The sequence below is a fragment of the Hemitrygon akajei genome, chromosome 11 (assembly GCF_048418815.1).
Source record: "Hemitrygon akajei chromosome 11, sHemAka1.3, whole genome shotgun sequence".
NCBI classification, from domain to species: Eukaryota; Metazoa; Chordata; class Chondrichthyes; order Myliobatiformes; family Dasyatidae; genus Hemitrygon; species Hemitrygon akajei.
The window spans coordinates 153442573-153468886 of record NC_133134.1 but is presented as its reverse complement, the minus strand read 5'-3'; the positions used below and the strand labels follow the sequence as shown (position 1 = coordinate 153468886).

The following is a 26314-nucleotide window of genomic DNA, read 5'->3' as shown; positions in this document are numbered from 1 at the left end:
TACCTGGCTAGGGTTTATTCTTCTATGTGGAATATTTGTAAACAATTTCTCAAATGGTTACATATTACGTATGTAATTAACTATTCTCAAATAGTTAAATATTAAGATTTTATGATTGTGAAATATCATAAAATGTGGTTTTAATGTAACTTGTAACAACATGTTACATCCATAAGGACAAGTTTGCTAAAATATCCTAACAGTTAAGGACTTGTCAAAAAAAGTGTAGTGTTTTGTGGAAAGTAGTGCTCATTTCAGCATGCTTGATTAGTTTGTACAAATCCTTGCTGTCACTTAAACACTTTGTCCAGTATAGTTAATGCATTTTGCACCATGTTTAAATAAAATACCTAAACACTTTTATACTGCTTCATTCACATTGCAACGTATATTTTGAAACGCTATAGCAAGATGTTGCCGGCTTTGAATTCACAGCATGTGCAGTATTTCAATTATGTACATTTATGTGCGTAATTCCTATTTAATGCCTCAACTTTTCAGAATGATAAATTTTGTGTATTCAGCAGAAATATTTTTATATGTTGTTGCATCTTCTGTGTTTCAAGACAAAACCAAGTCCCCACTTTTAACACAAAGTTTGGAGTTCCTGATGTACAGTATACTTCGAGCTACTTTTAATCCTTCCCTTTGATGTGCATTTTCCTTATTCAACAGCACCAGGGGCTGCAGAATTCTGACTTGAATTTGTTCTATGCTGTCTGCAACTTTGAATCTTTTTTTTACCTTTCATTCTCAGTTGAACAGTATAGCTCAGTACAGGCCCTTCACCCTACGATGTTGTGCCGACTTCTTCATCTACTCCAATCAATCTAATCTTTCCCTTCCATGTAGTCCTCCATTTTTCTTTCATTCATATTCCTATGTAAGAGTCTCTTAAATGTCCCTATGTATCTGGCTGTACGACCACCCCTGGGAACAATTTCAATATGTGGTTGTAATGTAACAAAAAACACACCAGTGGGTAGGAATTGACATCTATTCTTTTTTATACTATGTATGTATACCTGCTATATGATTCTATACACGCCGTACTTTCCTCCAGTGGCTGTCCAGTTGATCTATGACTCTTATATTATACACTTTCAACAAGTTACTTCTCATGCTCTTTTGCTCCAAAGAGAACAGCCCTAGTTCGCTTATTTTTTTTCCTCTCCTAGGCATGCTCTCTAATCCAAGTAGAATGCTGATTAATCTCCTCTGCTCCTTCCCGAAAGGTTCCACATCTTTCCTATTAAGAGACAACCAGAACTGAATATAATACTTCATGTAGTTTAACCAGAGTTTTATAAAGCAGCAATATCACTTAGCGGCTCTTGAACTCAGACCCCCGACTAACAAAAGCCAACACACTGTATACCTTCTTCGCCACCCAATCAATGAGTGTAGCAACTTTGAGAGATCTATGGATGTGCACCCCAAGATCTATTATTTAATTTCAGACCTGCTGGTTAACACAATGATTGTCTAATTTATCTTTCAGAGCTGCATAGGCTCACTGAGCCACATTCTTCTAAATTTTGAAATTTTATAGCCCCTTCTATATATGGTTTTATGAATTTGCATTCTCGAATTGAAGGAACTAATTTCTATACCCATTCATACCCATTTAAATGCTAATGATTAAATTACCATCTGAACTGACTCAATATCCAAGTCTTTTGGTGTTTCTTTAAGGGTGTACATTCCTATCTTTTTGTTTACTGTAAGAAAGCATATTTACACTTGAGCACTGTGACTTAAAATTTTGTTAGAAGCAAAGTCATGGCCTTCACTGATCACACAATCAGTATGCCATGGACTTTCCCATTTTATGTTAATTTCTTTTAGATATTAGAATTTCTGGTTTTCAATAACATCACATTGTAGATTGTAAAATAAAAGAGTGAGAAAATAAAGTTATTATTGAAAATAGCAATATAAACATTAACATTTCTGTACTGAATTTCAATAGTATATTAGGAAATGTAAAGGCAATACTATCCACTTGCCTGAAGTTAGTTTTGTAAGATCTGAGATATTTCTAAGCAGCAACAAAAAAAATCAGCATGGCTATGCTAGAACAAAGATTGATATCATAGGGGCTGTTCAACACAGGAAACAATTATTAGATTTCTTGATGGTTCATTGATCTTTTTTTTTGTGCTGATTCCACTGAAGAAAGGTGCTGCAAAATGTGCCATTTATATAGGTTTGAAATCCAGAAGAACTTTTCAGTTTTCCATATTAAAACCTGCATGCACAGAAGTCCATAATATTCTGGATGTCAGTCTTACTGTGTAAGCTTTTATTATAATTACAAAATTAGGCACTGAAGGAAAAATTGCTGCACTTAACACTGACTCTTGAGTTATATTTATTAATTAGTTTTCCAGAATCTGCCCATTCCTGGGAGCATAAGCAATTATTGTTCATTTAACTTAATAGGTTGTTTGCAAAGGAAACAATTGAACTTCAGTGAAATAATATGCATCCTTGATCATTTTGCAAAAAAATCTAAGAATCACTTGTGTTTGGGCAAAAACATGAGAAATTTGTTGCATTGATTATTGGTAATCTAAATTATGTAGTTAGGTTTAGAAACAGGAGACAATTAATTTATTTTAATAGGTTGTGATTAGTATCAAGTTGCCAAGACTGTCCTCATTGGAACTGAAACTTGCTTGCTTTACCTGTATGTATTCTTACTGGTATATAACCAGGCCAGTGTTATTTGTTTCCTAATGTAAGACGTAGACCATTATAAGGTCTACTTGTAGCTTCTAACAAACATTGGATGATTGAAAATTTTTTCTAAGAATTCTAGATTTGACCACATAATGGGTAGGTATAACCTCCTACAAAAATATGATTGGAGCATCTTAAAAATTAAACCAGTTATGCACTGAAACGTCATCTATGATATAGAAGTTCAAGTTAAAATTTAATTATCATTCAACCATTCATGAATGTATCCAAACAAAACAGCGTTCCTCTGGGGCAAAGGTGCCAACAGCATAATACGCTAAGAGTGCATATGATTATGATTTCAGTAAACCATACAGTCACACAAAATAATAAATAAACATATATAGCCCAAGTACCTGAGTGGCACAACTGTAGTCTGAGTCCAATTTGTTCTTGCACTGAGTGAACACTGGAAGGCAGCCTGAGCTAGCACTGGAGAGTAGCACTGACAGGAGGGGCCAGGCCCCATCCCAGTATGGATTCCAAAACCCCTCACAGAGGCTCTCCCACACTGCCTTGGTGTCTCCTTTCCTAGATGGCTGCAACAGGCGACCCCGTGGCTTTGGCCTCATCCTCGCCACAACCAAGACAATGCAGCTCCCCTACTATCAGCGAACCGAACTTTCAGTATACTACATTATAGGGTAGTATATTCCAACAGGGTCTTGCAATCCCAATAAAAAAAAATGTCCAAGACAATCACTCACACTGTCACGGCACAATGACACACAACAAGACCAAGTGAAAACAATGGGTATGTAATTAGTGCAGTTGATGGGATTGTCTTGCAGTACTTGCTGTTCAAAGTAATCAGCAGTATATTGCGATCATAAAAAAAGACATGCAGAATGTACAAATACACCTCTCAGTGCAAGCTGAGAGTTGTATACAACTTTTTTTTCCTGATTTAAAAATTGATGATCATGATGTAAGTACTTATCTTGCTGACATTTCTGTCGTGAAAAAAGGATGAGTTACCAACATTGACACCACATGCATTGTTGTCAGTAAAGGTTTTTGGTTATTGGAGTGAGCTGGATGGGAAAGAGACATCATAACAGATGATTGTTTTCGGCACAATTAGCATTTTACCTATCTTAATGAACACCAGTTGTTTCTCAGTCATTCTACTGAGTGGCGAGGTGAGAGTGGATTGGTGAATGGACAAATGTTTGAACTTGTGGATTTTATTGAACAGAACAAATTGTGGTAGTGGATGCGCTAGTAGCACTTGCAAAGCTATCTACTACCTAATGTGCATTTAATGAAAAATGGTGCCTGTTTCCTGAAGGAAACCAGAGTGACATTAATTGAAATTGTTGAGGACATGAAGAATAGTGGTCACAATACAGTGTTAGTAACTTTGATTTTGCTTGTTATGTGGGTGGAATCTCATTAGCAATCCTATTGTATGTGATTAAAATTTAATACAAATACTTAAAATTTAAATTGCTTTTGTATTTAAAAAATTGGCTGAATTAAACAAATGATTTTCTATCTTTTTATTAACAGCTGTTTAATCAGGTGATGGAAGGTTCATTAAAATAGTTTTTGTACACATACATTTGAATTTGCTACATTTGCATATAATTTGGTGCAAAAATATGGAATATTACAAAATGGCAGATGATCAAAATATCTGCAACTACAGCTGTTCTTCCAGGTTGGAAGGAAATGGACAAGTGCTGAGAGCAGAATGTGACAATCTATGTACCAAACACAAAATGCTAAGAAACTCAGCAAGTCAGGCAGCATCTATGAAGGCAAATAAACAGTCAATGTTTCAGGCTGAGACTGTTCATTAGGACTGGAAAGGAAGGGGGCAAAAGCCAGAGTAAAAAGGTTTGAGGAGAGGAAGGAGTAGAAGCTGGAATGTAATGAGTGAGAGACTAGGTGAGGGAGAAGTTAGCCCGATGGTGGAGAGGGTGCAGGAAGTAATAAGCTGCGAGTGCAGAGGCGGTTGAGGTAAAGGGCTGAAGAAAGAGGTGGAATCCAATAGGAGAGGGAATCAGAGGGAGTTGTTAGAGGAGGGGGTTGCATTTGTTCAAGATTTCCAGCATTTGCAGAATATTTTGTGTTTACAGTCTATGTAATAAGTTCTTTCTCTACACGGGTTGATAATCTCCCAAAAATTTAAGAATGAAACCTAAAACATTTTTCGAAAACCTCCTCCTAGAGTTGTATTTCCTTAAATGGTAAAGATTAGTCATTTAAAAGAAACAACTGCATTAATTCCTCTTTTTAAAAGCAGCAGTCGTCTTCTGCTAAACTAAAGGATCTTTTCCAGCCCTGATCAAAGGTCTTGGCCTGAAATGTTGACAGTTAATTCCTCTTCATAGATGTTACCTGACCTGCAGAGTTTCTCCATATTGTATGTTTTGTTCTGGATTTCTAGCATCTGCATAATCTTTTGTGTTTTCTGGAGTAGCTTGTGCTGGATATCTTTTCCTAGTATAATTTTACCAATTGTGAGATGGGTCTGGATGCTTCAGGCTGTGAAATACTTTATTATAGACTCTGTTTTCTTTCCTTTTTTGAATACGCAGAGAAGCCAATGCCCTACATGAACTAGTTTCATAAAGTTGCCCAGAGTCAAATTAAAGGGGAAATTGTGGGGCAGGGTAAACATGCTGCCTGAAAGTCATATTGGGAAATGAATTGGTCCCTCTTGGTGGGGATTATAAGTGCCAAAATCTGCACACTAGGCACCCTTGTCAACCAGGCTGGCAATGATATAATGATCTGCTAGCACTTGGACTGCATTAGTTCAAACTCTAGAGCTGACTTTGTTGACAAACTCTGAAGTGACGTTATGTGGTCCATGTTGACTTGACTCTTCTCAAAGACAAGTCCCTATGTTGCATCAGCAGGGCTATGTTCACATTGTAGTAGGTGGGAGGGGGCACCTTCTGCCTCCTATAAAAGGATAGAGTTCCTATTTGCCGAACTCAGCTTCCGTGTGTTGTCTTGCACATTGCATCCTTCTGCTGACACACAGTGGCTTTTCTCCTGTATGGAGAAGCTTGTAGTTGATGTGTGGCATCATTTTGCTCTTAGAGAAAAGTGAACTGCTTATGGGCAGATTAGCTGTGTTCATTGAATTTGCAACACTGTTCGCAAATGGCATGTTGATGCTTAATGACATCATCTAGCTGTGCCTAGTATAAAATTATAAGCTATGATTTATAGCTTATAGATTCTTAAGTATGACAGATCCCAAACTTGCATAATCAGGGTGATACTACATAGAGACAGAAAGAGCACAGTGACATACCACCTCCAAGTGGAGGTCCTATTCTCTTGGTTTTGCACAGTTTCTTTTGGGTACTTCATGCTCCTTATCAATCAGCTCAACAAGGGGCTCATAATCTGTGTGTGTGCTTGCTCCTGACATGTTATGAAAGTTATGAAAGCAGTCCTATCATAGCCCTTCTCTGAGTCCTCCTGGGGCAATGTTGATTCAAGGTCAGCCATCCCACCCCCAACCCAGGTGAACTTCAGGCCAATTTTTTTAACCACACTTGTGCCTTAAGTAGCTGAAGTGTAAGTGTGTGAATGCAGGTGCAAAGAAAAATTGTGATCACATCAGCATTCCTTCTTTCCTTCACTGACCAATGGTTTGCTTTTCGGCCTTTTGGCTAAGATCAAGTGTAGTACACTCTTCTGGGAGTCGGAAAGGGGACCTTATTCTGATGTCTGTCAAAGGCAAAGATAGTTTTGTGTAAAGCATGTCTGATGTTACAGCACTGATGGTAATAGGATTTCTGCTGTAGATCAAATAAAAGGGAATGTAGACTTAATGAAACATTTGGGGCTAATGACCTTCTCTAGAGCCTCTTTATTCCTGAGCACAGAGTGGCCTGTAAAATTTGCCTTTAATGCATTGATATTAACATCACAAAATATACAACCAGTTGTGTAGCACGGTATTAGTTGCAGCACTTTGTAGTGTTTTGGGACTCCATTAGCAATGGGAACAGTAACAGGTAAACAGGGCTTGATGCAAAAAAAATTGCTTGCAGACAAAGCTAGCTATTATGATACACTTCTGCCTATTGGATAGAAAGAATCTTTGGCAAAACATTCATGTTTATACTATCCAACCCAACATCTTAATATAAAGACTGTCTCAACCAGTCCCAGCATTGTTAGTCATGCCAATCCAACTTCAAGAATTTGGACTGGGCAAGAATATGTGAAAACTTGGTGAGGTTTGTGACCATTTTCATATTCTGCTTTATGATGGTGATAGGCTACATGATGGTAACTTAATTTTATGTTCTACCTTTTAAATTATTTTTCCAAGCAGAGCTGAAAGACGCATTGAAATAGAACCACTAGTGATCACTTTTTGGGAAGACTTTGAGATCAGAGGTAGAAAATACATGTTGCAAAAGTAATAAATTTAATTACAAAAATTCTGACCAATTATAGTCACCTTCTATTCATTCAGCAAGATTAAGAACGAATGTGAAAAATTGAACCCTGCATTTAATTGAATTCAGCTCTGGTCCAAAAAGCTTCTTTTTAACCATCGCTATTTTAGAGATAGATCACTTAGTGGATTTAGTTCCTAGGACAACATATTGCAAGGGATAGTCCAATAAGGAGAGCAGGATGGAGGTAAAGTAATTTTAAATGCATGAGCATTACAATATTTGCCAGCAAAGTGCAGTCCTGCTCTTATGTACCTAATCTATGCCATGATTACATGGCTTTCAACTTTTATCTGAAGATCAGTTTGGGTCAGTTGTTATTCACTTCATCAGGAAGAATAGAAATGTAGAATTTGCTTTTATGCAGAGAGCCCACAGAATGTATAGCATAGTATACCTTATCTGGGTATACTCGTACAGGAAACACAATGTTAGCATGCGGGATCAGCAAGTAATTACAAAGGCAAATAGAATGTTGTATTTTATTACAGTAAGGGTGGAGTTAGAAAATTGAGAGGTTTTGCTACAACTCTACAAAGCATTGGTGAAACCACAACTTCTGGACTACAGGTTACAGTTCTGCCTGTCACAATTGAAGCGGGATAGACTTGATTTGGAAGCTGTTTATATAAAACTCAATTGGCGATTTCAGAGATATAGTGAGGAAAGATTTCACCTGTCCCGAAAGGAATTGAAGAAAGTGAAGGATTTCCTTCTATACCCCAGTGTCTTTGCCTCATACATCATGTATTTTGTGATTCTACTTTTTTTTTGGAGGCTTGACCTCCTAAATAAGATTGAGAGGAAATAGAATGTATAGATTCTGATTCTGGAGGTACGAAGGATGCTGAAAGAGAATGGGAGTTGCAAATGGTATAACAGCTTGTATAACTAACAACTATGTGTGTGGTACACATATAAAAGAGTGGTCTTTGTGGTGGTGTACCTAGCTTACTGTTACTAGCTTCCAAGCTTGTTAAATTTCTTGTGGTATAGGTTTCTTACAGTTGGAGGCAACCACTTTTGCCAAGCTCTCTTAACTATGGTGCTGGTAGTTCTATTCCAATTCACCTCCCGGAAGTATCTCACTAATTAGGATTCCCATATCCCTTCTAGCCTATTTACGATCTTGGATGCTCTTTCTTCTGCAGCCTGCCTGCTATCCTCAATGGCAGTTATAAAATATTGCTGTTGTCTGGCTGCCTTCTATGGGGAGTATGTTTTTTAAGAGCTAACATCCTACTGTGGTGGTTGCTATCAAAGCCGTGAGGGTTGCATTCAATTGGTAATATTGAACAGAGGAAGTCTTGTTTTGGTGTTTGTCCTTGGTCCAAATCACTGACACGCTGTTACAATTGTCATTGTTGAAGGATTTCTTTATTTTTGTCTGGGTCCATATTGGACGTTGACTCCAAATGTGTTTTAGCATGCCAAAAATGTGCTATCCAGTTTCTAGTTAACTTTATACCTGATGTATTTCAGTTGCACCCACTCCATGTTCACCCTTGCTTTTCAAGTCAGATACTTGTTTAGGTACATGCCATAAAGCTCCTTTTTTTTTGTTCTTGAAGAGATGAATGTGTTGTGTGTATAAGCTCATTACTTCAACATCTGTAAAAGCCTGCAGGATTTGTTAACACAATGCATATTTGTGATCTGACAAGTCTCTGGGCCATTCCTAGAGCAATGGAAGAACAGAAGATTTCAGTCTAGATGGCTGCTTTGGTCATTGCAGATAGTTCTAGTGATGAATACTCTTATGCTTGGAAATTTATATTATTTATCATGTCTTTTAATTTTATAATGAGTATACTGAAAAGATTCTGAAATACAGCAATTGTTAGTGTTTCTCAGTATTGTTGTCTGCAGTAAACATTTTGAATAACATTTACCAAAGTAATAATACAGACTCAAATTACTCTTTGCTTTCTGATTGTGGTTTCTTGGAGATGGAAATCGCCAATATTAGGTAATTGTTATCAATCACAAAATCTATGAATAATTTTGACAGTGTTGAAAGGACAGTCTAGATTTTCAATACTCTATTGTGGATTAGTAGAGATCCAATGTAAAGTTTTCCAGTGCTTTTAGAAATTTAAAAATGCTGGTGGTTTTATAGCCATGTGATAATGTTGTGAAATAGATACAATACATATGAAGCATTGTGGTTGAGTTGAAATACCATCAGTCCGTTAAGAATCACCATTGTTAATTTGAAGTGGCCTGGTACTGCATATCCTTGAAGGGGCATTGCTTTTGATTAAATATGATTTGTTTTCTGAGCTGAAACATTAACAGATAGATAATCTGTGGAATACCTTTCTGATCAATAGTCCATTTATAGGTGACTGACATTTTTGTTTCTGGCCTTACATAATGTAAACAAAATTGAAATTCAATGATGTCTTTTCAAATGTTTATCTTTTTTTATCAGTTGCTTAATGTAGACAGTTAATGATTAAAACTTAATTAGATTTTGAGTTTTGCATTTTTCCTGGTGAATTTATCCATACACTTTTCCCCCTTCTCCTTTCCTAAATACAATTTCTTTCTTAGTACACCACAGTCCCAGGTTACAGTTGTATGCGCGGCCCTATTTAATAACATGAATAACATTCCTGAGTAGATATTTAAATTAACTGCTTTCAGTTACTTGTTTCTTTTTTGATTCATAGAAGAAATAAGAGAGTAGGTCTACTGACTGTAACTTTTGAACCAAAAGTTATGTAAGTGACTTTTTTTTAAAAAAACAGTTATGAAATGTTTTGACATGGTGTGGTAGGAATGTAGTCACAAATTAAAACTCAAATGTGAAACTTTCAACACACTCATAAATAGGCACGAATAAAAAGGTGTGGCAGAAATGAGATTAGCTATTTGCGGTCTGGCACTGATCAATGGATATACAATCAAATAAGGTGCTGGAGAAACTCAACTGGTTAGTCAGCATCCATGAAGAGAAATAGACAGGAAACATGTTGGGTTGAGACCTTTCACTTGGATTCTTGATCACGCCATTACATTCCATCTACTCCTAACCCCTTGCTCCTTGGAGCTGCCCTCCATCCCACTGCCCTGACCCTATGCCTGACCACCGCTCCAATTCCTGTTGTGTCTTTACGATTCCCTTCTGATCTTTTTACCTCCATGATACAGGGCAGTCTGTCCTCAGCAGAGTCCTTGCCTATTTGCACTCTTATATCCAAAGTTCGATGTGTTTCCCATGAGATACACATCTTTTCTTCCATCACTTCCGTGGCTATTTCTTTGGGAAGCAGTCTTTACCTATCCACCCACTACACCGTTTCTACTGCATCCACCCTTCCTTCTGGCCTTCCTTCCCTCTTTTGAACTACTGATATAACATCAAATATCTTGACTTTTTTTTACTCCTCTCAACTGCTTCATCTTTGCCCCCTCTCTGAACGCATAGCTGTCCGGTCACTCCAGACTATTCCCAAAATCTCCATCAAACCCAAAGACTGGCTGTGCTGTTGTAGACTAGTGGACTGATCTCTACCTTGCAGCAGTTAGTTGCCAGCTCTTGAATATCTTCTCATACCTAACCCTCGACTGTGACCTCACCAACAATCATCAGATTTTTGTCTTCCATATGATCACAGATTTCATCATTTGAAGTGATGCCCCATTCACAGCTTCAACCTGATAGTTCATGAACCCTCTACTGCCTGTTTCTATCTCTTACCCAGGATTTCCAAGGAAGACTGTTCTGGTATGCCCATTTTTTCCTTGCCTGCTTTTGCCTACTAAGCTTATCTCCTCATACCTTCACTCCATCTTGTTTCACTCCCCCCCCCCCCCCCCGCCCCACCCTTGTCCAACCGCTTATCTCTGTGACACCTTACAAGCTCTTCAGCATTTTAATAACTTCAAACTCTCTGGTCCCAACTACCTTATCATCACCATGAATGCCAAATTCCAGTGCACTTTCATCCTTCATCTGGAAATTCCTGGGGTTCTCCATTTCTTTTCTAGAACAGTCTAAATGAAAAGTCTTGACTGGAAACATTGACCATCCATTTCACTGCGCAGATGCTACCTGACCTACTGAGTTCTTTCAGCATCTTATTTGTTGCTCCAGATTGCAGCATTTGCAGTCTTTTGTGTCTCAATGGTATGTAAATATTACTTAATATAAAGTTTTTTAAAAATTCATTCTTGATTTGTGTTAATAACATTGCATGCATGGAATATAATCCCTTTTATATTTATTATAACTACCATAAAAATTTCTATAGTTATTCAGTCATGTGCTTCATTATAAACTTGTTAGACACAAAAATTGGGCATGAGGTTATGTGGAAGTTATGTGCAGGCACAAGCCTTATTAAATTTTTTTAAACTGGAAATGGAAAAATACACCTTTTAGTTTGCAGTGCATTTTTCAGAATTAATGTAATCAATCTGGAAGGCAAATGCAGCATTAACATTAATTTTGAGAGGATATAATGCAGAGACTTTTAAAGGGATTGGTCAGATCACTTTTGGAGTATTGTGAGCAAGTTTGGGTCCCTTATCTAAAAATTGATGTGCTACATTGGAAAGGGTCCAGAGGAGGTTTAAGAGAATGATTGCAGGAACTAAAAGGTTAATAATGAGGAGTGTTTGATGACTCTGGGCCTGTACTCACTGGAGTTTAAGAAGAATGGGGGTTGGGGGGGGGGGTGGGGGGGGAAGGGAATCTGATTGAAACCTACCGAATATTAAAAGGCCTTGATAGAGTGGACATGGATAGGATCTTTCCCATAGTGGAATGGTCTAGGACCAAAGAGCACAGCCTCAAAATAGAAGGATTGTCCTTTAGAGTAGAGATGGAGAGGAATTTCCTATGCCAGAAGGTGGTGAATTTGAGGAATTCATTGCTACAGATGGCTGTGGAGGCCGTCATTGGGCATATTTAAAATGGAGGTTGATAGGCTCTTGATTAATAAGTGTGTCAGAGGTTATGGGGGAAGGCAGGAAAATTGGGTTGCGAGGGAAAATTATTTAACCATGATCAAATGGTGAAGCAAAAATTGTCTGCTTAATTTAGTATCAATATTTTCTTCCAGCCTTAAAAGATGAAGACTTGGATCTATGCACTTCTCCTGTAGAACTCTCCAAAGCATTTTAAGCTAAGAAAATACTTTTGAAGTACAGTCACTTCTGAAATGTAGGAACTACAGCAATTTGGACATGCTAAATTCCATAAAACACTAGCTAAGCATTGGCCCTATTGGTCAGTATTTGATACAATTGTGTGCTCCCTTAAAAGGGAGAGATCTTATCCTAAAAGAGTATATTTTATCTTTTAATCATATATAGTGCATATTATATACAGTAATCTACTGTGAATCCAGTAATGTTTTATTATTGCTTTGGAGAAGTTGATGGGCCATGTTCTTTCATAATAATCTTGGGTCAATCTGTACTCTTGAAATGTTAAATGTAAGATTTAGAAGTGTTCAATTTGTAAGGGGGGAAATTTTCTGCATTGTTTATATGGGATTCAAATGATGTATTTCTGATGGCCAGTGGTGGAAAATTGCAGTTTCCTTTTCAGTATTAATATTTTTTGTTTTAGGTTGTGAACATCTTGAAAAATAAAGAAACTACATTCAATAGAGTATCCAAAGAGAATTATGTACTAACGTGCCTTTGTTGGAAAGCAGGAGTTTTTCCAAAGGGAGGATGAACAGTGAAGAAGAATTTTATGATGCTGTTACAGGCAAGTATTTTAATGACTGTTACATCCTATACTTTTTGAAGTTCTCAATCTACATTTCCAATGAATAGGAATTAAAATAAAATACCAATGCTAGTAAAAGCTAATCTTGCTTAATCCTGTTTTTATTTTGGATGTTTCTGTTGCTTTCCTTTAAGATGCTGCCTACCATATTATTCAGCACTGTTACAACTGTAGGAATATATTAAATACCTATTATAAGAGATGTTTTGGAAAAATTACATAGAGTTGTTGAAGAATATATGATCTCACTGGAAGTATTGATGTCTTGGCAGCCTTGAATATGCATATAAAAGAATATCTATTTTGAGATAAGTACAATATGGATTTTTCTCTTGATGATTCAGCTACTTCAGAATTTGGGATTGTTTTTCACTGAGTAAAATGTAGCTTTTAATGAGATATCCTGCTAGTTTTGTGTATTTGTATTTTCTTAAGCAAATGAATATTTATAAACTATACTTGATCATCTGGGTCTTAATAACAATTCACATTTCACCTAAATTATGAGCTAGTACCCTGTACTGATAAACACTTAATGGCTGTGCCATGGAATTTTTATGGCATCACCTAAATTCCCAAGGACATATTTTTAAAGGTTAACGTTAATTTTGTGAAGGTGATCATGCCAGGTCAGAATCCCTGATAGTGAATTCCTCTCTGACTTCCCCTGCATTAAAAAAGTAATGAGATAACTAAAGGGATTTCATCCTGCTATGTTAGCCCTGTGTCTCTTTCCACAGATGCTGTCCACCGAGTATGTCAGTGTTTATTTCATATACATTTTGGCACTTGATTTGTTTTTTCTTGGTCATTTTGTTGGATGTTTTTGGTTGCTTTTTGCAATATAAATTGATAGTTTCTGTCAATTAAAAAGTGATTAATTTTCAGCTCTGGCTGGAAATGAAAGTCTTTTTACATTTTGTTGGAATATGGAGTTTTGTTTCCTGGTTAGATAATGAGATCATTTTGAATTGTCTTTTTTTTTGGCATTTCTTTATCTACCTTTTGTAGGGGTTTTGTATTTATTTTATTAACTTGGTGATATCTAACTAATAATGTTGTCTATAGAATATTGATTATCTGCATTTCTGCTTTACATAGGTTTTGAATCAGATGATTCTGAAACTAGATTGGAGAGTTTTTCTAGCAAAAGTGGGAGCAGTACATCTGAACAGAATGTTCGCAACCAAGGTTTGACCCAAGAAAATGGAATTAAGAAATATAGGTAAGTTCAATTGGCAGAGGTACCTAAATGATAAAGTGCTCTGCTGAACATGCTAGACATTCAGGAGGAAATGAAGATGGAATAAATTAGTTGTATTGAATAACTTACTTGAAGTGTGATAGTTTCTTCTGATGAAGTTATTTCTAATATGTCTTCTGATTTGCAACTGGTAACAAAGTTGAAATATGTATCTCGATTGATTCAATCCTTTTGAGTGTTGCTATTTGCAGCTGTCTTACTTTCTCTCCCTACAGAAATGCATTACCAGCTCCAATGTATAGTAGAAATCAATTAAGTTTATGGAGCATTTTAAAGAAGTGCATTGGATTGGTGAGTACATACAGTGTGATCTAAATCAACTTGTTTGGGAGACCACTTCGCCGAGCATCTACCCACCATCTGCCAGAATAAGCGGTGTCTCCCAGTGACCACACATTTTAATTCCACTTCCCATTCCCATTCTGACATGTCCAATCATGGCCTCCTCCACTGTCAGTATGGGGCCATACTTAGGCTGGAGGAATAACAGGTTATATTTCGTTTGGATAGCCTCTAACCTGATGGCATGAACATCGATTTCTTAAACTTCTGGTAATGCCTCCCCCCCCCCCCCCCACCATTTCCCATCCCTTTTGTCCCTCTCATGTTATCTCCTTGTCCACCATTTGCCTCCCTCTGCTGCTCCCCCCCTTCTTTCTTTCATGGCCTTCTGTCTCTTTCACTAATCAACTTTCTAGCTCTTTGCTTCATTCCTCCCCCTCCTCCCCCTCCACATTTCACCTATCACCTGGCGTTTCTCTCTCCCCTCCCCCCACCTTTCAATCAAATCCACTCCTTGGGTTTTTTCCTCCAATTCTGCCGAAGGGTTTTGGCCTGAAACGCCAACTGTACTTTTTTCCGTAGATGTTGCCTGGCCTGCTGAGTTCCTCCAGCATTTTGTGTTTGTTGCTTGAATTTCCAGCATCTGCAGATTTTCTCTTGTTTGTGATTTATTTTTATTTTGTGTTTCCACTTGGTAATAACTGTGATGTTACTAGCTTTGATATTATTCCAGATTATGGGGTCTGCTGATAACCTTGAATTTGTAATTTTGGCTTTTTGTTAAAAGGAATAGTTGTAGATTTTAACTACTTTTAATAGACTGACAATGGTTAAATTAAAAAGATAATTTTTAAAAGATAAACATTATCGTTATTTTTCACATGTGCATTGAAATGTACAGAGAAATGCACCGTGTGCATCTAATCAAATTACCAAGGATTGTGTTGGGCAGCCTGCAAGTGTTGCCATGCTTCTGGCACCAACGTAGCTTGCCGCAACTCATTAATCCTAACTGTATGTCTTTGGAATGTGTGAGAAAACCCACACAGTCATGGGAAGAATGTAGCAGTGGTGGGAATTGAGCCTCAATAAGTCATCGCTGGTTATAAAGTGATGTGCTAACAGCTACGCTACTGTGCTGCCCTATTAGAGGTAAAATATCTTCCTCAACGTGCACTCATTCTGATATTAATAGAAACATAGAAAACCTACAGCACCATACAGGCCCTTCGGCCCACAAAGCTGTGCCAAACATGTCCCTATCTTACAACTACCTAGGCTTTCGCTATAGCCATCTATTTTTCTAAGCTCCATGTAGCCATCCAGGAGTCTCTTTAGAAAAAAACCTAATTAAAAAAAAAACCTGGAAGGACTGTCTGGGGACCACACCAGCCGACTCACAGGTGGTGTGGCTGGGGGCCACACCAGCCGACAGTCCTTCCAGGTGAGGCGACACTTCACCTGTGAGTTGGCTGGTGTGGTATACTGTGTCTGGTGCTCCCGGTGCGGCCTTTTATATATTGGTGAGACCCGACGCAGACTGGGAGACAGTTTCTCTGAACACCTACGCTCGGTCCGCCAGAGAAAGCAGGATCTCCCAGTGGCCACACATTTTAATTCCATGTCCCATTCCCATTCTGATATGTCTATCCATGGCCTCCTCTACTGTCAAAATGAATCCAAACTCAGTTTGGAGGAACAACACCTTATATACCGGCTGGTTAGCCTCCAACCTGATGGCATGAAGATTGACTTCTCTAATTTCTGTTAATGCCCCTCCTCCCCTTCTTTTATCCCATCCCTGACATATTTAGTTGTTTGTTTTTTTTCTCTCTCTGCCCATCACTCTGCCTGTTCTCCATCTCCCTCTGGTGCTTCTCCCCCCCACTTTCTCCCGAGGTCTCCCGTCCCATGATCCTTTCCCTTCTCCAGCTCTGTATCCCTTTTACCAATCACCTTTCCAGCTCTTAGCTTCATCCCACCCCCTCCGGTCTTCTCCTATCATTTCGCATTTCCCCCTCCCCCCACTACTTTCAAATCTCTTACTATCTTTCCTTTCGATTAGTCCTGACGAAGGGTCTCAGCCCAAAACGTCGACAGTACTTCTCCTTATAGATGCTGCCTGGCCTGCTGTGTTCCACCAGTATTTTGTGTGTGTTATCTATTTGACCTACCTTAGTTTGTGATAAGGAACTACTGCATTATCAGAAATACTGCTTCTTAGAAGAGACATCAAACTGTCAGCTCTTCCGCTCTTTGGACACAAATTAGCTGCCATAGTTCATACTTTACAACAGTGATTTCTCTTGAATGGTAGACCTTGCAGTTAATTCTGAGAGACCTGAATGAGCATCAGAAAAGGAAAAGCTGTTGTAGGCACTGTGCTCTTTGTGCCTCTTCTGCTATTCATTAAGATAATGGCTGATCTTTTAATTTTGCTTCATTTTAATGCACTAACCCTATTTCCCTTGATTCCCTTAATATCTAAAAATCTGTTGATCTTTGACTTGAATGTACTAAGCAATTAAGGCTTCACTTTTCTCTTGGGCAGTGATTTCCAAAGATTCACACCCATTTATTAAAGAAATTTCATTCTCAAATGGATCATCTCTTATTTTGAGACTGTGCCTCCTGGTTCTAAATGCATTAGCAATAGGAAATCCATACCTGTCAAGTCTTTTTTTAAAAACTTTTTTTTATTGTGTTTTCAAGTAGTTACAGAATAAAAGTGTATGAAAAAGAAAATGTATGTTACCCATCCCCCCTCCCCTTAACCCCTCCCCCCTAACATCCCTATAGAAAAAAAAAAGAAGAAAGAAAGAAAGAAAAAGAAGGAATGCCTGGATATTGGAAGATCCCTACATGCTCCATGGAGTTCATAATAACTTTAGTATATATATTTATTTCTTTCCCCAAGTAACCAATTATTTCATCTTCGGAGCACCTATATATTTAATCCTATCTTTTGTAAATAAGGGTGCCAAATTTTCAAAAATGTTTCATATTTATCTCTTAAATTATAAGTAATTTTTTCAAGTGGAATACAGCCATAAATTTCTTTCTTCCAACGATCTATACTTAAATATGTATCCGATTTCCAAGTAACTGCAATAGCCTTTTTGGCTACTGCCAATGCAATTTTTATAAATTCTTTCTGATATTTATTCAATTTGGATATCGGTTTTATCCCTTCAATATCACCTAGTAAAAGTAATATTGGATTATGTGGAAGTTGTATTCCAATAATTTGTTCCAATAAAACTCTTAAATTTGTCCAAAAAGGTTGAATTTTAGAACAAGACCAAGTAGAATGTAAAAAAGTACCAATTTCTTGGTTCCTGTCAAGTCTTGTAAGCATTTTGTATTTGCATTCTTTTAAACTGAAGAGAGTATAGGCCCTGTCTGTTAATTTTTTTTCTCCTTGGGATAATCTTCCTACCCAGGAATCAATCTGGTGAAAATTTGCAACCCCTCTATTGTAGATGTCTCTTTCCTAAGAGAAAAACCAGATCTATATACAATATTTCAGGGAAAATCTCACCAAGGCACTAGAGGCAATGTACTACTTGATGCCAGAATTGTCTGCTGACCATGAATATCAACATTATGATTTGGTATACAAAGATGCCCAGGTCCCTCTGCACACCACTGCTTTTCATTATCATGTCATCAGAAAATAATGCTTGTCATTTTATTTTATTTTTTGCCAGAATTCTATGTTACAGTGACCTACATTTATGTTCCATTTCTCATTCCCTTGCTCATATTCTTAATTTGTCCATACTCCCCTGAGCCACTCTGCAGTATCTGCATTTCCCACAATGCTACCCATTACACTATGCAATTGTATATCTTTATCTTTTTTCTTTGAAACTTTAAGCTATTTCTCCTTTAGCTTACTGCCAATTTTATCTTATTTCAGTAATTTGAATATCTGTGTTTTCAAATATGATACTTTTTGAAATGACAGTTTAGGGGGGAAAAAAAGCTAAATTCAAAAATAGGGCAGGAAACGTTTTGTATTCTATGCCAATTAATAGCTAATGAATTTGTAACCACAAGAGAATCTACAGATGCTGGAAATCTTGAGCAACATTGAAAGAAATGTCTCGCCTATCACCTGCCAGTTTGTACTTTTTTACCTCCCGGAACTTTCTTATTCTGACTTCTGTCACCTTCCTTTCCAGTCCCAATGAAAGATCTCAGCCTGAAGCAGCGACTGCTTAGTTTCCCCCATAGATGCTACCTGACATGCTGAATTCCTTTAGCATTTTGTGTGTTTTGCTATTTTATCTGTTTTCATCTTTAGGTAACACTTCTTTAAAGTTGCAAAGAAGCTGCTGAAGGACTCAGTAGGTTGAGCGGCATCTGCTTTAGGGTGGAAGGAATTGTTGACGTTTTGCGTCATAATTCTTTCCTCCCTTCTTCCCACAGGTGGTGCTTGACCTGTTGAGTTCCTCCAGCAAATTGTTACTTAAGATTTCATCTGCAGTCTTTTATAAGTTATTTAATGTTGGCTTATTGGACATAAAATTTGATAATGCCTTTGATGTTTTGTTTTAGGAGCTGTCAAAAATTACTATGCCTATTATATTTAATGAGCCTTTGAGCTTTCTACAACGAATTACAGAATACATGGAGCACACGTACCTCATTCACAAGGCCTCACTGCTTTCTGATTCGGTGGAGAGAATGCAGGTAGGTATGTTTCAGAAAGAACTAGTTGATGGTGTCAACACAATTTGAGTCTATTTGCCTGGACCTTTTTGTGGTGTTAAAGTTAGAATGCCAAGAACATTTAGTAGTGTTGGCAGGCAAATTCTAGATGTGAGATATCCTAATACACAAAAAAGTAGGAGCAGGAGTACATACCAGTCCCTTCAAGCCTGCTCCGCCATTCAAAATGATCAAGTGTGCTGTCCTGAACACTTCTTCCTGTGCCATTTATCCATAATCATCAATGCTTCACTCATTCTTTCAAATATTTATTGTTGTTTCAGATCTGTATAATGATATGTCTTCCAGCAGCTTGGAGACAAAAGAATTCCAGAAATTCACTTATTTCTGCGAGAGGAAATTTCAATGCTTTTCATCACTTTTAAACGACCAGTCCCTTATTTTGCAGCTAATTAACCTTATATGTAACTCTCTCACTAGAGAAAACATCACAACATCTACCCTGTTTAAACCCCCTTGGGATCTTGTATGCTTGAATAAATGTTATCCCTCGTGCTTCTAAACTGCAAAGAATGTAGATCCAAGCTCTTCAGCCTCTGTTGAAAGGACATCTCTTTCAGCCCAGAAATTGTCCTCTTTTAGATTTCCTTCAGTGCTTCTATATCCATTTTAGGTAAGGGAACTAAAATTGGCACGGTATTCCAGATGTGACCTCTTCAACACCCTGTAATAAAACCTCCTTATTTGTAATTTCTTTATAATAAAGTCCAACATGCTGTTTGCCTTTCTTGCTTCTTGTTGGACCTGCTTGCTTTCTTTCTATGATTTTTTTTTTGCACAAGAACACCTGGATTCCTCCTGAACTTCTTCCATTTGTAGTTATTCCCTGTTCAGATGCTAATCTGCCTTTGACCCCAATTACACAAGTGAATGACATCAGGCTTCCCCACATTAAAATCCATTTGCTATACTTTTGCCAAATCACTCATACTCCATCTGTATAATGTCACAGTATCACAATGTCCTCATCATAATATATTCACTACCATACTCTCATCCACTTGCTTTCATATCATCGGCAAAGTTAGAAACCTTTCATTTTGTCCTGTCCTCCAGGTCATGAATGTAAATAGTAAAGAGTTGAGGGCCAAGAACTGACATACTCCACTAGTTATGTCCCTCCAGCTAGAAAAGGACTCATTCGTGTATGTAGCAGCCAGTTTTCAATCTATGCTAACATACTGTGGTGAACTACATATAACTGTCTGGACACGCCCCCCTGCTGACTGCTCCTGTGGCTCCTCCCACGGACCCTGGTATAAAGGCGGTTGGAGACACAGCCCCGGTCTCAGTCTCCAGGATGTAGTGTGGTGGTCAATTGCTGCTTGTTCTTTCTTCCAGCCAATAAAAGCCTATATCTTGCCTCACGTCTCGGAGAGTTATTGATGGTGCATCACATACTTCCTCCAATATCATAGTCTCTTTAAAGTATGCAGCAGCCAATAATGTGGCACTTAGTGAAATACCTTTTGGAAATTTAAATACACTTTTGCTCTATCATCTCTCCCTGCCGCACCCTCAAAACATTCAAGCATGTTTGTCAAACATGATTTGCCTTTCATAAACCCATGTAGACTTGGTTTGATTATATTCAGTTTTCCTAAATAATTAGCTATTTCCCCTGATTATTGAGTTTAGCATTTTGCTAGCAATTGATTTTAGTTCCTTTATGATCAAAAGAGTCATGTTAGTTGTTTTCTTCTGTTCTGGTACCTTATTGAAATTTAGCAAACTTTGGAAAAAATGATACCAATCTATCTTTAAGCTACTCTTTAGAGATAATTTGGAAGGCATAGATCTATTTTGAAGTCTTAAACAATTTGCTGAATTTCAGTTTCTATTTCCAATACATTTCAGGCACAGAATAATGAGGTGATGCGTGATATTTTAAAAGATATAAAATGCCTTGATGGTCTCGTTGTTTGACTTGGTTGGTTTCAACCCTGAAGGCCCTAGGTCCATGGACAGAGACATTTAGATGCTGTTTAAATGAGCTACTTAATAATTGCCAGGCTAAGCTTCAAAGCATTCCTATTTTTGTATGTTGTATTTGCTACAGACGGTGGCTGCATTTGCAGTTTCTGCTGTTGCTTCACAATGGGAAAGGACTGGTAAACCATTCAACCCACTACTAGGTGAAACCTATGAACTCAGAAGGTGAGATACAAATTGTCAGATTTCATAGATTGACCTCTATTAGTACTTGTTATGTTGCTTTCTTTCCCTCATTTCTGCTGCCAATGTAAATGTTGCACTGAAAACAAACATAACCAAATCTTTTAAAATAATAAATAATTAACATTTAATACCTCTTTTATATATAAAAAAGGTACTTGCCAAGTTTAAAAAAAACAAGATCTTGAGAGCCTAGGATGAGGTGAAGAGAAATTTTTGATTATGCGATAACCTGCAACTATAGTAACTGCTTAAATGAAAAGTGACCATTTAAGATGGAGATGATGAAAAACGTTTTGAGGGTCTTTCAAACTCTAATTGAACAGCAAAACAGTTGTGAAGCCCAAGTAATTCCTCTCCTCTCCTCTCCTAATTTGTGTCTTCTTATGTAGGTGGTAGTGTTGGCTTTGTGTGTTGGTGTAGCTGGGAAGTAAGGCAGTATTGTCAGAGGTATTTGGATGACAATGGCTGTGTTGAACCTGAGACTAGAGTTTGCAATGTTAATGGCAAAGGACCTTCTGAATGTTTCTGGCTGGTTGATGAATGAAGTTTAAAGGTTACAATGACAGCATAAGCAGTTTTCTTCTGTTTCATTTGCTAAAGTTTCTCATTGCAAAATATGATATTTCCTCTCATGCAGCTAATTCTAATGCTGTTTTCCACATTGGAATTGTCATATTTGAAGGTGGCTACTACTTTGAGAAATGTTTGTCCACATTGTGAAGTTCTTTTCATAATGATCTGTTTTGGTGATGGTCTTTTTGTTCCTTTTATTACCCATGTCTAAGCTCAAGTTAGATCTTCATTTCTAAGCTTTTCATCATGACAAAAGTTGTTCCAAATAATCCTGGCCTAGTCGTCAAGCTTGGCCTCAGTTGCCAACTTGACATGACCTTCTCAGATTTTTCAAGTTTGTGAACCTCCGTACATCATTCATTGCTTATGTGGGTTGTTGCACCCCAAGAGCAACTGATATAGTCTATGGCTTTCTTGATGTTGTACTACTAATCTTTCTACAGGCTGACCTTCTATAATCTGGCACCATTGGGACCTGAGGAATGCTGGATTAGTGAAAATGCCAAATTACAGAAGGATCACATTAAGCAATAGCTAACCGCCTCATCATACCTTTAAAATATCATGTAAATCAGTACAGGTTAGATAATAATGAAACAGAAATATTAAATGAGTAGCAAGTGAAATTTTATTGAAATAATATACTGTACAGGCATAGATAAAATAAAGGGTACAGGTAAATGTACAGGAATTAACTTGTGCAGAACAGTTGAGCACTTCTGCTTCTAAAGTGAGACGTTTAATATACCTTCAGGCAAAGTTACATGTCTGCAAGTGTGGGGTTGTCAGGATTATCAATATCTTCATCTTGAAAAATGAGTGAAGCATCAGGAACTGGTGCTGAAACTGGCATAACAGTTTCTTCAAAAACTGTTGATGTTGGTGGCAGCGCATCTGGGTGAGCAGAAGTCAGAGAAAGCAGGTCTTCTGTACGTCACATTTCACGTGACTGCCAGGCGGCCAGGGATTTGGCACTGGGCTGTTCCCTCTTCACTCGCAATTACTGAGAGAATCCTCATTAGTTTATTTTCCTCCGCTTAGTAATATGCTTAACTTCAGTGGGTTGCCACATCTGATCTGAGGTAGTAGACAGAAGAGAATGGAGCGCTGGCCAGGTGACGCTAGAGGGCAGTGCGATACTGCTGGTAGGTGGGCGAGAAGGCGGACCGACCCAGTGCGCACCATCTCAGCTGCGCCTCACACAAATGATATTAATAACTGCAGGAAAACAAGCAGGAATCGCCTGTCTGTGCTTACAAGAGCGCACCAACACATGAACAGATCTAGGGCAACCAAAACAATGCGCAGCAGATTGGTACAGTGGCCTGGGAAATTTGAAATTACAGTTGCGTGGAAAATTTGAAATCAGTGCTGGATTATTGAAGGAACCAGATTACAGGTAGTCAGATTAGTGAAGGTCAACTGTACTGAAAACTACTATTTTTGTTGTTTTGATTCTGAAATTAATGCCTTGATATGCATTTATGCAATGCATGTACTTAGCCTTGAATGTGGTGATAGTTCCACCATCCTATCACTGTTACACTGAAGTGGTGTTAGGAATCTGAAACGCTACTAAGACATTGTCAGCACGTCTTTTAACCACATATCCCATATCAAGAACTTGTCTATATTAAAGATATTCAAAGACACTACCTCACTATACTGGTACATGCATGTGTACATGTACTTGTGCGGATGACAATGCTCAGAGAGAAGAGGTTCTGTTGTAAGTTTTAAACAGATCCCTAGTTTAAGTTTCACCCACAAGTCAGAACATCTTCATATTCATCGAGTCCAAATGTATTTTTTGTGAGAAAAGCTAAATTGAAGTCACTCTCTTAAAGGACGTTATAGTGAAAAATTGAAATCAATGAGACATTAACTTCTATCACCAGGATCAGTATTTGTTTTATTTTGTTTCATTTCATTTGTAATGCTTTAACCTCTTAATATTGGTACGGTTAAATTTTTTCACATATTTTTCTTTAACAATTGATATTGTTAAGTATTTATCTGGTGGTTGTAGACTGTAGATTGGATAATATTTATTTTGTTAAGAGTTGAACTACAATGTAATACAATCTTAAAATTTTATCTACTTACTGAAAAGCTTCAATCTCCTGACAGGGATTTGGAGGGGGGGGGGGGGGGTGGGAGTTGATCACAAAGTTTCCTTTTATGCTGACAATCTTTTACTTTTTATATAAAACCCAATCATCTCCTTACCCACCCCATGTTCTCACTCCTTGACAAATTTAGCCAGTTTTCTGGATACAAACTTAACTTAAACAAGAGCAAACTTTTTCTAATAAATAGAGAAGTACAAATATTAGAGTTTCATAACCTCCCTTTTAAGGTAGTGAATAACCAATTTACTTACCTTGGTGTCACATTAACAAGGAAATACAGGTGTCTTTTTGGAGAAAACTTTATTAATTTGCTAAATCAATCAAAACAGAGCCTAGCACAGTGGTCACCCCTGTCCATGTCCCTGATGGGCCAAATCAACGTTGTCAAAATGAACATCCTAAATTTTTATACTTTTTTCAATCCATACCAATTTTCATTCTTAAGGCTTTTTTTGACTTGCTAGACTCAGTCATATTGCCCTACCTATGGAAGGGCAAGCATCCCTGACTGAACAAAGTTCATCTTCAAAAATCTAAAGTGTTGGGGGCATGGCTCTGCCCAATTTCCGCCTATACTACTGGGCAGCTAACATTCATTGTCTCATCTTTTGGTCTAATTTTTATAATCAATCCGACTGCACAATATGGGTGACAATGGAGCTGAACTCTACTGAGAGTGTGGGCCCAGTTCAGAAAGCTTAGTGGTCTCCATGGCTTCTCTCTTTCAAGTCCTATTCCACATAATCATCTCTTCCAGCCTTCTATACATGATTCAACATTTCAAGACTGGTACAGAAAGGGCATCAGACGGTTTAAAGATCTTTTTTTAGATAACTGATTTGCACCATTTGAACAACTGTCTGCAAAGTTTAATCTACCCAACACTCGTTTTTCAGATATTTGCAAATTGGACATTTTATTCACCCTCTGATACCAAACTTCCCTGAGACACCCGACACAAACATCATTGATATGTTTCTCTGTATGAATCCATTGCGCAAAGGTCTAATATCTTTTATCTGTGACAAGCTGGTGGCTCTGAGGTGAGCCTCTCTTGACAAAATTAAAACTACCTGGAAGCAAGATTTAAATTTTTCAATGTCAGTTGAAGTATGGGATGAAGTCCTCAAATTAGTTAACTCAACCTTTTTATGTGCCCGCCACTGCCTGTTAGAGTTCAAGGGGCCATATGTCTAAAACTAAATTATCTCGCAAATATAGGGAGAAGCGCTGTCGACGTCTCGGCCCAAAATGTCGACAGTGCTTCTCCCTATAGATGCTGCCTGGCCTTCTGCGTTCCACCAGCATTTTGTGTGTGTTGCTTGAATTTCCAGCATCTGCAGATTTCCTCATGTTATCTTGCATTTACCCAGATGTTAATCCCTGTTGCGACAAATGCAAAAGGGGCGAGGCTTCCCTTATCCATATGTACTGGACATGCCCTAGTTTGGAATAATACTGGAAAGATGTCTTCCAAACTCTATTCCAAATACTTAATTACAGTTTGGAACTCAACTGTTTGATTGCTCTTTTTGGCACCTCTGGAGAGGGGAACATGCACCTAAGTCCGACTAAACGTCACACACTGTCTTTTGCTTCTCTGTTGGCCAGGCGTGCAGTTTTGCTCAGGTGGAGGGATGCTGCCCTGCCCACCCACGCTTAATGGCTCAGGGAAATCATGTCCAGTTAACACCTTGAGAAGCTCCACTATTCAATCCTCAATTTGGGCATGAAGTTCCAAAAAGTGTGGGGCCCTTTCTTGAATATTTTCAAAATTCCCAGCCAGACTAAAGGTCTATTCTCTCTCCCTTTCCTCAGTACATAAATCCCTGACCTCCAGCATTTTCCAGTAAAACTCTTCAGACTCAAATTTTTATCATACAACAGCCTATGTATTAGAAAAATACATCTTCTGTATACCAGTGCAGCTCTGTGGGGACAAAGGTTCTGTTTAACCCTTTTTGCCAATGCATTGATGGCTTGGAGTTGGGGACTGGGAGGGGTGGGGTGATAATGTTTGTACTATGGGTGCATCTCTTTCATAAATGTGAATTGTACATTTGATATGCACTGCACAATTCTCCTTTATACTGTGTTCTCTTTATTTAAAAAAACAATAAAAATATTGTTGAAAAAAGGCTTCAATCTGAAAAAAGTTCAAACAAAAACAGGTTTATTGTAAAGTTTATTGGGATGTTTTGAGGAATGTAAATTTCTC

The 26314-nt window shown here is 37.8% G+C and overlaps 1 protein-coding gene across 3 annotated transcripts in view; it reads left to right on the top strand.

Annotated features, from left to right (window-relative positions):
* The window catches only part of osbpl2b (oxysterol binding protein-like 2b), a 91575-nt gene that overhangs the window by 13674 nt on the left and 51587 nt on the right, over positions 1-26314 (top strand). For 2 of the 3 annotated variants that reach the window (XM_073061960.1, XM_073061961.1), the window contains exons 2-6: positions 12766-12909; positions 14032-14155; positions 14410-14485; positions 19040-19174; positions 21273-21370. In XM_073061960.1, the coding sequence (XP_072918061.1) occupies positions 12873-12909; positions 14032-14155; positions 14410-14485; positions 19040-19174; positions 21273-21370 (470 nt within the window). In that variant the 5' untranslated portion in view covers positions 12766-12872. Of the gene's footprint in view, positions 1-11297; positions 11317-12765; positions 12910-14031; positions 14156-14409; positions 14486-19039; positions 19175-21272; positions 21371-26314 lie in introns of those variants that run through there. The other variant, XM_073061962.1, reaches the window with a different exon arrangement.